Below are 12,415 nucleotides of genomic sequence, written 5' to 3' on the forward strand. Positions count from 1 at the left end.
ATTTAAGTTTAAATACTGTGAAATAAATATTTAGCTAACATGAGTTTTTGAAAGTATGATTGAATACCTTTTTGGCCTCCCTCTTCAAGGACTATGAGAACTACCATGTGCCCAACTGATCACTTAGGGATATATTGAACTTGTCCCCAGTGAGCCTTGAGGATGGATACACTGTCTTGCATGTGTTTCTTTTAAGATCCTCAAGACTTGTCTATAGTTAGCTAATTTAATTTGTAGGACAGTTGTGTAACTGAAGGATGCTTGATCATATAATGACCTCCATATTTGTTTAATTTGAAAAAGAGTGACTTAACTCTAACACTTTGTGCTTTGGTTTCATCATGTTCACCTGCAGTGTTAATTCTGGTTTTGTTATTTGTACAAATATACAGTTAAAAATTCTTGCTAGCACTGGGGGAAAAACTTATCAGATGTGCCTATTGCTAATTTATGTGTTAACTCATGGGTTCAGGTGCCATTGGTTATCTAAGATATAGTCAATTCTTAAGAATTTCCCAAAGGATTTTACTATAATTTCTTTCTATTAAAGAAGAGAGTAGGTTCTTGAAACTGAGATAAAAATGTTTCAGATTAAATTCTCAAATCCTAGATTGACTCTTGTATTTTATTATATATGTTATTGTGTATGTGGGTTTTGACATACATTTATATGTCAGAATGCTTAGAGTTTTTGAAGTATACAGGAACAACAGGGTCTTATCAGACTTACTATTTTTCTGTGGAAACAGGCATAATTTTGAAATACTCCCTAAGGGCATTTTTGGAGCCTCCCTATAGTTGAGAACCACAGACATAGGGGATAATCATTTAGTCAATACTCACTGAGGTTTTATTCTGGCACGATAGTCTAGTCCCAGGGGATAAAAAATAAGGAAGCCTGTCATTACCCATGAGAATCTGCTTTGAGTGAAGGAAATAAGCATTTTAAACACATTAGATATTTGCACCTCATACAACTTAACTGTTTAAGAATATTATAAGCCAAATAGGGGAAATATTAAAAGAAATTATAAGGGGTATCTTTATTCACATACTAGATTTACCTATAAATTATAGGTTTATCTAAATATTTTTCTCATACTACATTGTCATTGTTATAGTAAGGTTTTTGTTTTCAAACTATTCCTCCTTTGCCAAAAGAAATGTTTTGAAATTAGTGATATCAAATGATTTTCATTTTTTAACTGGGAATTTTGTGTTCTTGATCTGGTTTTGCTATCAGAGCAAAGAAAGTGAATATTTTATTAACCAATTTACTCCATTACGTAAGATCTATTCTTACAACTGTACCCTTGGCCCTATTAGTGGGAAGGGGAAAAATTCTTTAAAAAAAAATTTGATTCATTTTGAGAGAGAAAAAAATTTGTTGTTCTACCTATTTATGCATTCATTGGTTGATTCTACTATATGTCCTGACTGGGGGATTGAACCCAAAACCTTGCCACATCAGGAGAACCCACTCTAACCAACTGACCTACTCAGCCAGGTCAAGGAGGGGGAAAATTCAGTGAAGTATTTTATACTTTGCCCAAACATCTGATTTTTATCTCAACTATACTTTCAATATAATCTTGTATCATTCAGAGACTTCCAACTAACTTCATAGTTAAATTTGCCGTGTTTGATCTTTTAGGCCTCAGTTGTGGCTCATTGCTGCTTGGTTACTTGTTCATTTTCAGGATGAAATACTTGTTCATGTTAATCCTGGTCTTGTTATAATTACATGGCTAATGTAAAATTGAATATTTTCAACCACTTAACTGCTGTTAAATTTTTTTTCCATATCTATAAAATACCTTATTTGCTTTCATGGATCAAAGCTTAGAATCTAAATTTGGCTTTCTATCTCTGCCCATTTAGATAATGCTTACAAAAGAAGAGCTTTGAATAATCTTAAATGACTTACCTTTAATGGTGACCTAAAGAAAGAAAATGTTAGTGTTATTCATTCAAGCCATTCTTTGTATCTTGTCTAATGAATAAACATGCTTGTCTCATCTATAATTACAATTAAACAGGAAGTTAATATCTTGTCAGTGATGTAATGAGATGGTGTGCAGCACTCACCTAGTCTAAGATAAACTTTTGGAATTTCTCACAAGTTATAAATTTCAAAACTAAAACTTTTTAAAGGGACTTTCTTTTCATTCTTAAGTCTACAGCTTTATGAAATTGTTCAGATCCCAAAATCTTTTGCCAAGCTTCGGTCTTCTGAAGTAATGTCTGATAACCATATGTTTCTGAGATGTTTGTTGTTTCCTTCCTTGCCATTTGTATCTACATAAGGTATGTAGAAATTTCACAACATTAAAGTTAATAAATTTTTGTTTACTTCATAGTAAACCTGATCTTTATAAGAACAATTAGAGCAGTTAATATCTTCCTGATTGGACAATTAATTGTACTGCATTTTGGCCTCTCATTGGTCTAAATATATACCCTTATACTGCTAGGTTTTAAGGGTCCTTAAGAGTGATTCTTAAAATTTTTTATAGAGGCATTCTTGTTTCCCACCTCATACCCTCATCTTCCCCAGTTCTTGAGGGTAGTACTTTGTTTCTTAATATAGGTGTTGGTTGCCTTTTAGAGAGATTTGCTTGCCCCCTTGTCCAATGTGTCTTTTTAGGTTTTTAAAGGGACAGGAGAAGCATATTTTCCAATGGGGGAAGGTGTGAATTCTCACACTAGCCAGGTGTGCAGGTTTTAGGAGAAGCAATTCAGAGGAAGGTTATCCCAAAAGAAAATTTCTCTGAAAGAGCACATCATGGCAAAGTGATGCCTAACCTTCATGGGGTTTTTTAATGGACAGTACAGTTTTTAGCCTTGTACCCTAATTGTATGTCCTTGATCCATCTTAGTGTTCTTTTAAGGTGAGTGGAGCCTATAGCAATTATTAGTGTGTACCAATTTTCCCCTGCCAACTACTTTCCTATTTCTGTGGTCTTGGTAGTTAGCCAAGAACCCACCTGCAGGGGTAGGGGGGTGGAGAGGGTGTAGTATGAAGACTTTACAGGTCTTATATGTGTGCTGTTTATTCAGGTCCTTGCCACTGTTCCTCTCTATGAAACTAAGAGTTAATTTTAGTTCTTTATATAATTTTTAAAATTGTTTTTGTCTCAAAGCATGTGAGACTTAGGCTCTAAAGTCATTTCATAAGGTGAAAACCAAAGACAAAATTGCTTTAGAAAATTACTTTTAGTGGCTTCATTGGAAATTGATCTCCCACTTTAGTAAATACAGTCTCCTCTTACAGTGGAACAGATATTCTCATTTGTCTTTCATTTAAAGGCCATGTAACTTAAAAAATAGGTAACACTAAATTCACACTGAGTGTAATAGTGCAAACGGAATAGTTATGGAGGAACCGATCCTAGTAAAACATCACTTTCCCCTATCTGGTTTAATCTGAAGCACCTATTTCTTCAGTCGAATAGAGAGTTATGTTGATATGGTTCAAATTTGTTCAATTTTGCCAGATGCTATATTAAATACTTTAACTTTGATATATCTTTGATGGAAGGACACTTGAGAAAGCATTCTTTTTGGAACCTATCCCTAGACCTATTTTTCAAGTTATCTAGTAGATACACTATTTTGGCCTACTACCTGAAGCTTTAGCATGCCCTACACTTGAACTCAGTCTTTTCTTTCTCCTAATAAGGGACTCTAATAAAAAGTAGAAGTAAGGACTATTTCCATTTAGGTAATGTTCTCTCAACTGAATTTCTGTTATAGCTTTCTAATATGGTTATCTATTATTTGTATTTATTATATTTACTATATATTATAGTAGGGGTTCCTACAGAATGGGGATGAGAGGAGCATCTGTGATACTATCTAGTAGTGTGTGAAAATGTGGAGAAATGGCAGAAACAAATTTGAGATAATGTTAACTATCTCTTGGAGAAAGGCAATGGAATCTGGGGAGTATGTGAGAGATTTTCAGTTATATCTGGGTCATTTATTTATATATATATATATATATATATACATACATATACACACACACACACACACACACACACACACACATACATATACACTAGAGGCCCGGTGCAACAAAATTTGTGCATGGGTAGGATCCCTAGACCTGGCTGACGATCAGGGCTGATTGGGGCCTTCTGGCTGCTCGCTGGGCCTCCCTTTGCCAGCTGCCGGCCAGGGTCTCCTTTCCCTGGATGCAGCTTTCCTTCCTTCTACCTTGCCCCCTGGTGGTCAGCGCACGCCATAGTGAGCAGTCAAACTCCCAAGGGGACACTTTGCATATTAGCTTTTTATATATCTAGATAGGTTTTTTAATATATTTTTATTGATTTCAGAGAGGGAGAAGGAGAGAGAGATAGAAACATCAATGATGAGGGAGAATCATTGATCGATCTGGATCAAGCCTGCAACCCGGGCCTGTGCCCTTGACTGAAATTGAACCTGGACCCTTCAATCTGCAGGCTGATGCTCTATCCACTGAGCCAAACCAGATTAGGGCCATTTTTTTTATATTTGAACAAAGTAAAAATGTTAAACTTTACTTAACTATCAAGCTGGACACACAAATAATATACATACTGTAGGATATCATTTAATTTAAAAAATTAAAAGAATCATTTTGGGTGTACTATTGCTAGTATGTTAAAAAACCAAAACATGATTTGTCTTACTCCTTAAAAACTATCCATGACTTCCCATTGTCTTTGAGATAATCTTGGACACAATATTCAAGGCTCTGAAAAGATTCAGCCCTGATTAATTTTTCTGGCCACATCTGCTCCCTTACTGTACCCTGTTGTCTATGATATACCAAAATACAATCAAATTTTTACAACCTGTGTTCTTTCACATTCTGTCTTTGAATGAGTTTCTCTATTTAAAATGCTTATCCCTCCATCAGGACTCGGTTCAAATGTCATGATGTAGACCCAGGCAAAGCATTTGAATGCCTTTAAGTGCCTAGGTTGTTGAAATGTAATTTTTGTTTTTGCATTATGCCTACTTTTATGTTAGCTCAGTCTATTGGGGGAGGCGTTCATGCTTTTTTTATCTTGGTGTTTTCAGACCTAACATGCTTTACACCAAAAAGGTTGTCTTCATACTAATGAATAAATGTTTTGGTGGTGAAACTTTAGCTAATAGCTAATGTTACATTTTTCATTTTTAGAAATGGGTTTAAATGAATCTCTAGTTTCTGTGATTAGATTGAAAGTTACCTCTTTGCTAGACCAGATATGTAACTTTTTCCCGTCCCTCCAATTTAATTTTGAGACTTGATTTAGTTTTCTTAAATGTTTTTCAGCAGTACTTGAGCATTACTTGAATGTTTTAGTGGGATAAAATCTGTATAATTGGTAATGGGTTCCATTAGCACTCTGCTTAAATAAGTCTATTTTTGTTTCTTGGATTTACTCGAAGGAAAACTGGTGGTTAGTTAACAATCAAGGCAACAGATAGCTATAGGAACCAGAGCAAGCTATAACCTCAGAGCCTGAAATTGCCTATCTATATGCAATATCAGCTCTTTGCTTTCTGTCACCCAATGTGGTCTCTTTTTCTTTGGGTTCGCCATGTAATTTCAGGGCACATGCTTGCCAACAGTTCTGAGCCACATTCTTTTTTTTTTTTTTTTTTAATATATTTTATTGATTTTTTACAGAGAGGAAGGGAGAGAGATAGTTAGAAACATCAATGAGAGAGAAACATTGATCAGCTGCCTCCTGCACACCTCCTGCTGAGGATGTGCCTGCAACCAAGGTACACACTCTTGACCGGAATCGAACCTGGGACCTTTCAGTCCGCAGGCCGACGCTGAGCCACATTCTTAATGTGGGACCTAGTTAGAGAAGGGAGAAATGTTACTTCTAGCTTCAGTTTGAAAAATCTTGGGCAGGTATACATGGACAAACTGATAAAGTCAAGTTGTGGCTTTGGTTACTTTCCAACTCTGAGCTAATCACTGAGGCTGAAGGAACAAATTCTATGATTAGCCCTAAGTAATTGGTTTTTGGTGGCTGACAGATCACCCACACTATAATCACATGTTTGGAGTAAGGGAAAAGTATTTCCATGAAAGTAGGATAAGATGCATTATTGAATAGACAAAATGTCTGCTGCATAGAAGAACACATCTAAGAAGACTTATACTATGCTTTTTTCTCCTCTGCTAAGATATTTTTATATCTGTTTGCTTGTGCTATGGACATAATAATGTATGACAATTATTATCTTAGAAGTAAATGCTGTTACCTAATTTAAAAACCTGTTTTGATCCTTAAAATAATTTAGGTCACTTTTTAATGTTCAATTTAAGTAGATTTTAGTACATAAATGAATTGGCCTGATTTCAGGTCTTTTGATTATTCAGAGGTGTCTTGGTCATGCAAAATAAGGCATTTAGAAACTAAGCAATGAGAGCCTGCAGTTAATGGGAGTAAAGAGTTGAAATTCCCACTAACCGGTTTGGCTCAGTGGATAGAGCGTTGGCCTGCGGACTGAAGGGTCCCAGGTTCGATTCGGTCAAGGGCGTGTACCTTGGTTGTGGGCACATCCCCAGTAGGGGGTGTGCAGAAGGCAGCTGATCGATGTTTCTCATCGATGTTTCTAACTGTATTCCCTCTCCCTTCTTCTCTGAAAAATAAAAAATTTCTTTAAAAAGTTGAAATTCATTGTTAACTAGCTGAAATTAGACCTTTACTCTAAAGGAGTGATAATGCCAACATATAAAGGCTTAGTGATTCATAAATATCAGTGTGCAAAAAAACTGTAAGAAATAGTTTCTTGATCTTAATTCTTAATTAAAATGTGTAACTTTCAAGTAGTATATTAATACAGTATCCTAGGTCAACATATATTCTTGAACGTTTATTTGTAACGAAGTTGTTTTAACATTATATTTTGTTAAAACAACTGTCACTGGTTTTTATTTAAAAATAACTGCTGGGTATTTTTCTTCAGGTATTTTTTAACAAGCTCATTATACTCAGAACATAATGTATTTATTCAGTACATGGGGTAGATCAGTGTAAGAAACTCATTTTTTGTAATAATTGAATTCAAATGCTTACTGGACATTTTTAGGTAGAACCACATGAAATTGCAGTTTCTAGGGAAAAGGAGCTTAGTGTGTCACTTCCTTGGGACCCCCTCCCTATGTGAGACCTGTATTTGTTTCCCAATAAATTTCCACCTTTCCAAATAAAAAATTTTGCAGTTTCTGTTGTTTAAAAATGGTCAAATATTAGTACAGTGGGGCCTTGACTTTCGAGTGTCCCGACTAACGAGTTTTTTGAGATACCAGCTGTCTCTCAGCCGATTTTTTGCTTTGAGTTGACAGAGTAATTTGAGTTAATGAGCTCCTTAATGAGCTCGGTCTCGGAAGGAACTAAAGTCATAAGTTAAGGCCCCACTGTAATTTTATATGACTCAGGCTAATAGCGTGGTTTCTTTAAAACCCCATCTACACATATTTCTTGAACTGCTGATCTTGTGTTATGGCAGTATAATTGCTAGACAACTGCATTATAGACATCTAATCATAAAGATTCCTCACAGACAAAAGATTTAAGGACCAATGCTTTAATATGTAGCCTATTAATGAAGCAATATTGCTTATTAATAAACAAATTATGAGTGCCTACTCAGCATGGGTGGTATGCAAGTGGTCTGCTTGTTGGTGAGTACCTAGTACATCATATGCCAGGTTGTGTGCCAAAGTGCTTCAACTCTCATTCATCTTCTCCAAACTTCTATACAAATAGACATTGCTATTTTAGAGATGATGAAATAAACCTAGGAAATAGTGGGTCTAGATTGGATTAAAAGTAAGACTTCAAAATGATACGCTATTCAAGGAGGACATAATGTTCTTATTTCAGGATGGTTTGTTTGAGCATTTGAATTGGATGTGTAAGTGTTAGATCTTTATGTTCCTTAAGCAAAGAGGGAAGTAGGCTGCATAAGTTAGCTTCTGGTTTCTCTTCTTTTTAGTGGGCTAGTTACACAATAGTTTATTGTGTAAGTTTTAGAACATAGGAAAATTCTGGGTTCATATAAGACTATGCTTGATTCTCACAATAAAGTACATATATCTTGAGATGGTGTTAAAGTAGATTGCCATTATAATAAAAATGGCTGATCATGGAATGCAAATAATTGTTATATAAGACTTGATCTAGCCTGTGAAAAAAATCATTTGCCCAATAATGGATAGTTGATTAATTCAAGTTGCCAGTACACTTTTTCCTCAATAAAACCAAACTAATACTTACTTCAGAATAAATTGATACTTTGTAAGTTGTTTCTTAAAAGTTGAAATATGGACGGTTTCTGTTAATCTATTGTTTAACCCTGAGATAAGAGTTCCTGTAACCCCTACTGATCAGAATCAAAAGTGTTTGGAATGAATTTATGTTAAACGAGAGTATACTTATGTAGGAAGCATAAGGGTCTGGTCTGATATTATATCATCCTAGCATTGTGAATCCTGGGAACTTTCTGGCTGTCTTGATTACCTTATAAGCAGTTGTGGTGTGACTTTCAGAAGCAAATTAGCAGAGTGTATCAGAACAAATTTTTTCCAGGTTTTATTGAGATAATTAGCATAAAACATTGGTTTGTAGATGGACACATAATACTTTGGTTAAAATATATTTTAAAATGATAACCACAAGGAAAATTCTTGACTGATTTTTTTTTTAATGGAGTAAATCCAGACTTATTCCTGAACAGTTGGCCATTTTCTTTTCTTTTGTTTTTATTCCTCACCTGAGGATATTTTTCCAAATATTTTTAGAGAGAGTGGAAGGAGGGAGGGGAGAGAGAAACATTGATGTGTGAGGAAAATTGATTGGTTGCCTCCCACACATGGCTGACCAGGGCCAGGGATCAAGCCTGCAACTGAGGTATGTGCCCTTAACCAGAATGGAACCTGGGACCCTTCAGTCTGCGGGCCGATCCTCTATCCACTGAGTGAAACCAGCTAGGGTTAACCATTTGCTGAAATGCATTTTGATCATATGATAAAGGCAAATATTTGTTCTGGTTATCTTTAGTTCTCATTCATCTAAAAAAGCCCAGGGTTATCTTGTGGGCCTATCCTATGAGGATTTATATATAATATATATCATCTTAATTTTTTTTAAACCTAGTAGTGAACTTTATTCTCACTAGATAAACCACATTTGTTATGCACAAGTCATGGAAGGGCCACGTGCATATCTTTTGTAAATAAAAGGTCAGATGGAATTATGGAAACTGTGTGTTAGTTGCTAAGAGCAGAATTCTACGTAGAGAGGTAGGTTCTTCTGGAGTTGTAATTTTACTCAACCTTGTTTTGTTTTTTTTTACTCAATACTAAGTTGAGGGAATTAAGGAGATCAAACCAAAATTAGGCTTTTCAAGTGGAAAATGGGGTCTCAGTATAGTTTGATTCAGAAGAACAGAATTTAAGATAGTAAAAATGAGGGCCTCTGAGATGGTCTGGAAAATTCAGCACATGACATGAATCTTGAGAACTGCCTTATCTAGTTCTGAAGCTATGAAAATACCTGATTACAATTTTTTGGTTTGTAAAAGGACAGCTGTTCGGGTAATAAAAAACTTCATATTGCTGTCTATATATACTTTTGTGAACTCACCTAGCCAAGGTGGTTGTCTTGGATGTGTCCACCAAGTAACCATTTTCCTCTTCTAATAGAGTATGTTTATTATTGTAAATAGTGATTGTATGTTTCTAAAAGAATGAGGTGAAAATGAACGGGAAGCATTTGCTATTATATATCATCCTAGCATTGTGAATCCTGGGATCTTTCTGGCTGTCTTGATTACATTATAAGCAGTTGTGGTGTGACTTTCAAAGCAAATTAGCAGAGTGTATCAGAACAAATTTTTTCCAGGTTTTATTGAAAATGGAGTCTGGGTATAGGCAAATTGACTCTTTGCTTATTATAATTTTCTTATTATAATTTGCTTATTATAATTTTCTGTTTTGGTGTAGGAACTTAGTGATTTGGCCCGTGACCCTCCAGCACAGTGTTCTGCAGGTCCAGTTGGGGATGATAGTAAGTAACTTTCAAGTTGATTTTTATGGCTAATTTCATAAAAGCTTTACATTTTTAGATAACAAGAGTTTTTTTGTTTTGTTTTGATTTTAGTGTTTCATTGGCAAGCCACAATTATGGGACCTGTAAGTATTAACAATTTAAAAGTTTGTGCTTAAAATTCAGCATCTATCTAGTTGTAATTTTTAACTTAGTCTTTACGTTTCTTGTATTACATTGTAATTCTGTTTTGAATATGCCATAGTTGTACTTTTCTTTTGAAAGAAAGAGTAATTTAATGAATTAGTCATTTGTTATGTATACTATGTGGGTGTCCCTGTGGTCTAGAGTATAGCATCTCTTAACCTACCAAATATCTCTTCACATCAATCTAGTTTTCTTTCATAGCAGTATAAAGCATTGTCACAGAGTTTCCTGTTATTTGTACAGCCAATTAATTAACTGGCTCTACCAGGGTGTTACTCAAAAGATTATTCAGTTAACATCCCCAAATCTAGTTTTAACTGTATTATTTTTATATTTGATTCTTTCTGGGACTTTTGGTATTACACAGAATTTGAATATTTTTAGGTAGAAAGAGATATTTTGAATACAGCAAAATTCCTTTCTATCCTGGGTAGATAAGAAACTGTATATGCTGGATAATTGAATATTCAGAATTATGGATACCATCTAAGAATTTCACAGAATTAGAACGCAGTAAAACATCCTGGGGTAAGACTGTATCTTGAACAATACTTAACACTTTTTACGTGGAAGGCACTTTCAGATTTCTATTCTATTCTCTGTGTGTCTTAACTGAATTTTCTGCTTTCTTCCCTTTTTGATGATTTAATCTCAACATAAATGGCAATAAGGTATTAGGGAAGATAATGGTCAGTAAGTAGATGTTTATAATTCTAAAAGACCCTTGGAAAAGTTGGCCAACAGATGGGTTGGATCAAAAAATGTTTTTCAGCAGTTCTGATTTTGATAACTTCAATCTTTTTTTCTATCTCAGCCAATGTGAGCCCCCTGCCTGTGTGCTGTTACGGATACAATAGACACAATTCCTCTCAAGCTTTAAGAAATTTAAATGTACTGGGAGAGGCAGGCAATTAAAGCATGAGAAATAAGTAATATGTGACGTGCTTAGTAGGAGAAATGTAGGAGAAATAAATTGAGTTAGAGTAATTATGAAATGTTATGACCCTAGAGATAGAGATTAAGAATCAAATTAAATCAAACTTGGGGGATTGTATTTAGTTTAATAATTTGAATATATGTGAGTTATACTAATATCTAACAAATCAGGATTATTCATTCCCAATCTCAAGAGCAATTTTTACTGCTTTATTTTACTTTTAAAGTGATTCTTTCTGTCTGATTTGGTAACAAAATTGTTATATATATATTTTTCAATATACATAATTTACTAGTGGCTTTACCCACTTTGGTCCATGAAGTGTTTTAAAAGCTGACAATCTTCGCATTAAAAAAAACAAAACCCAAAAAAACAAAACCCTGACTAGGCCCTCATTCCCACGAGCAAAAATGGCTTGGGACAGAGTGGCAGCTGGTTCCCTTTTTAATACGGGGTTTGTCATAGTTCTACCAGATTCACTTTATTTTGCCTACCTAGATAGAATCTGTAGGCACTTGAAATTGCAACTTCTAGAATTTTCCCATTTTAGATCACCCAATTTTCAAAGCAAAGAATTCAGTAAAACTCATTATCATATCTATCAAATAAAGCTCATCTTTGACCCAGAGGGTGCTTTGAGATAATTTCATTATCAAAATTAGTTGTCAGTATTAATACCTGAAAGAGTTGGTAATCAACTCTTTGGTGTGCATAATAAACCAACTCTTAAAACCAGTGTAATGTTTTTCTGCTTGAATTGAGATTTCACTTATTATTATTCTTTTCCAAAAGTAAGGAATATACCTATAGTAAAGTTTAAGTGAAACATAAATGAGTAGTTTATGCTAGTAATTTTTCAGTGAATAGAAGATAGAAAATTGCTTACCCTGACAATTTTTTAAGCTCTTTACTTTATTGCTTTTATTTGCAAAAACTTCATTTTATATATTTTAGATTATGGCTATTCTTGCTAAATTATTTTTCAGGAGCTGTTTGTTAATCCTCACCCCAGAATTTTTTCCCCCCCCCCTTGATTTTTAGGGAGTGGAAGGGAGTGAGGGGGAGAGAGAGGTAGAGAAACATCCTTGTGAGAGGAACACGTTGATTGGTTGCCTCCTGTGAGCCCTGATCAGGTCAGGAATCAAACCTGCGACCGAGATACATGCCCTGGCTTCAGCAGCCTTTTAATATAATATTAGTGACTAGTTGTTTTCTGCTTTTAAAA

At 34.7% G+C, this 12,415-nt stretch overlaps 1 protein-coding gene across 7 annotated transcripts in view; it reads left to right on the plus strand.

Moving 5' to 3' along the window:
* The window catches only part of UBE2D3 (ubiquitin conjugating enzyme E2 D3), a 31,114-nt gene that overhangs the window by 4,600 nt on the left and 14,099 nt on the right, over positions 1 to 12,415 (plus strand). For 3 of the 7 annotated variants that reach the window (XM_070391969.1, XM_070391952.1, XM_070391945.1), the window contains 2 exons: positions 10,004 to 10,067; positions 10,161 to 10,192. In XM_070391969.1, coding sequence (XP_070248070.1) covers positions 10,004 to 10,067; positions 10,161 to 10,192 — 96 coding nt within the window. Of the gene's footprint in view, positions 1 to 10,003; positions 10,068 to 10,133; positions 10,193 to 12,415 lie in introns of those variants that run through there. The other 4 variants (XM_070391961.1, XM_070391935.1, XM_070391938.1 and 1 more) reach the window with 3 other exon arrangements.

This window comes from Myotis yumanensis, unplaced genomic scaffold (genome assembly GCF_028538775.1).
Source record: "Myotis yumanensis isolate MYYU_CA2020_CCGP unplaced genomic scaffold, mMyoYum1.0.hap1 SCAF_1, whole genome shotgun sequence".
Taxonomy (NCBI): Eukaryota; Metazoa; Chordata; class Mammalia; order Chiroptera; family Vespertilionidae; genus Myotis; species Myotis yumanensis.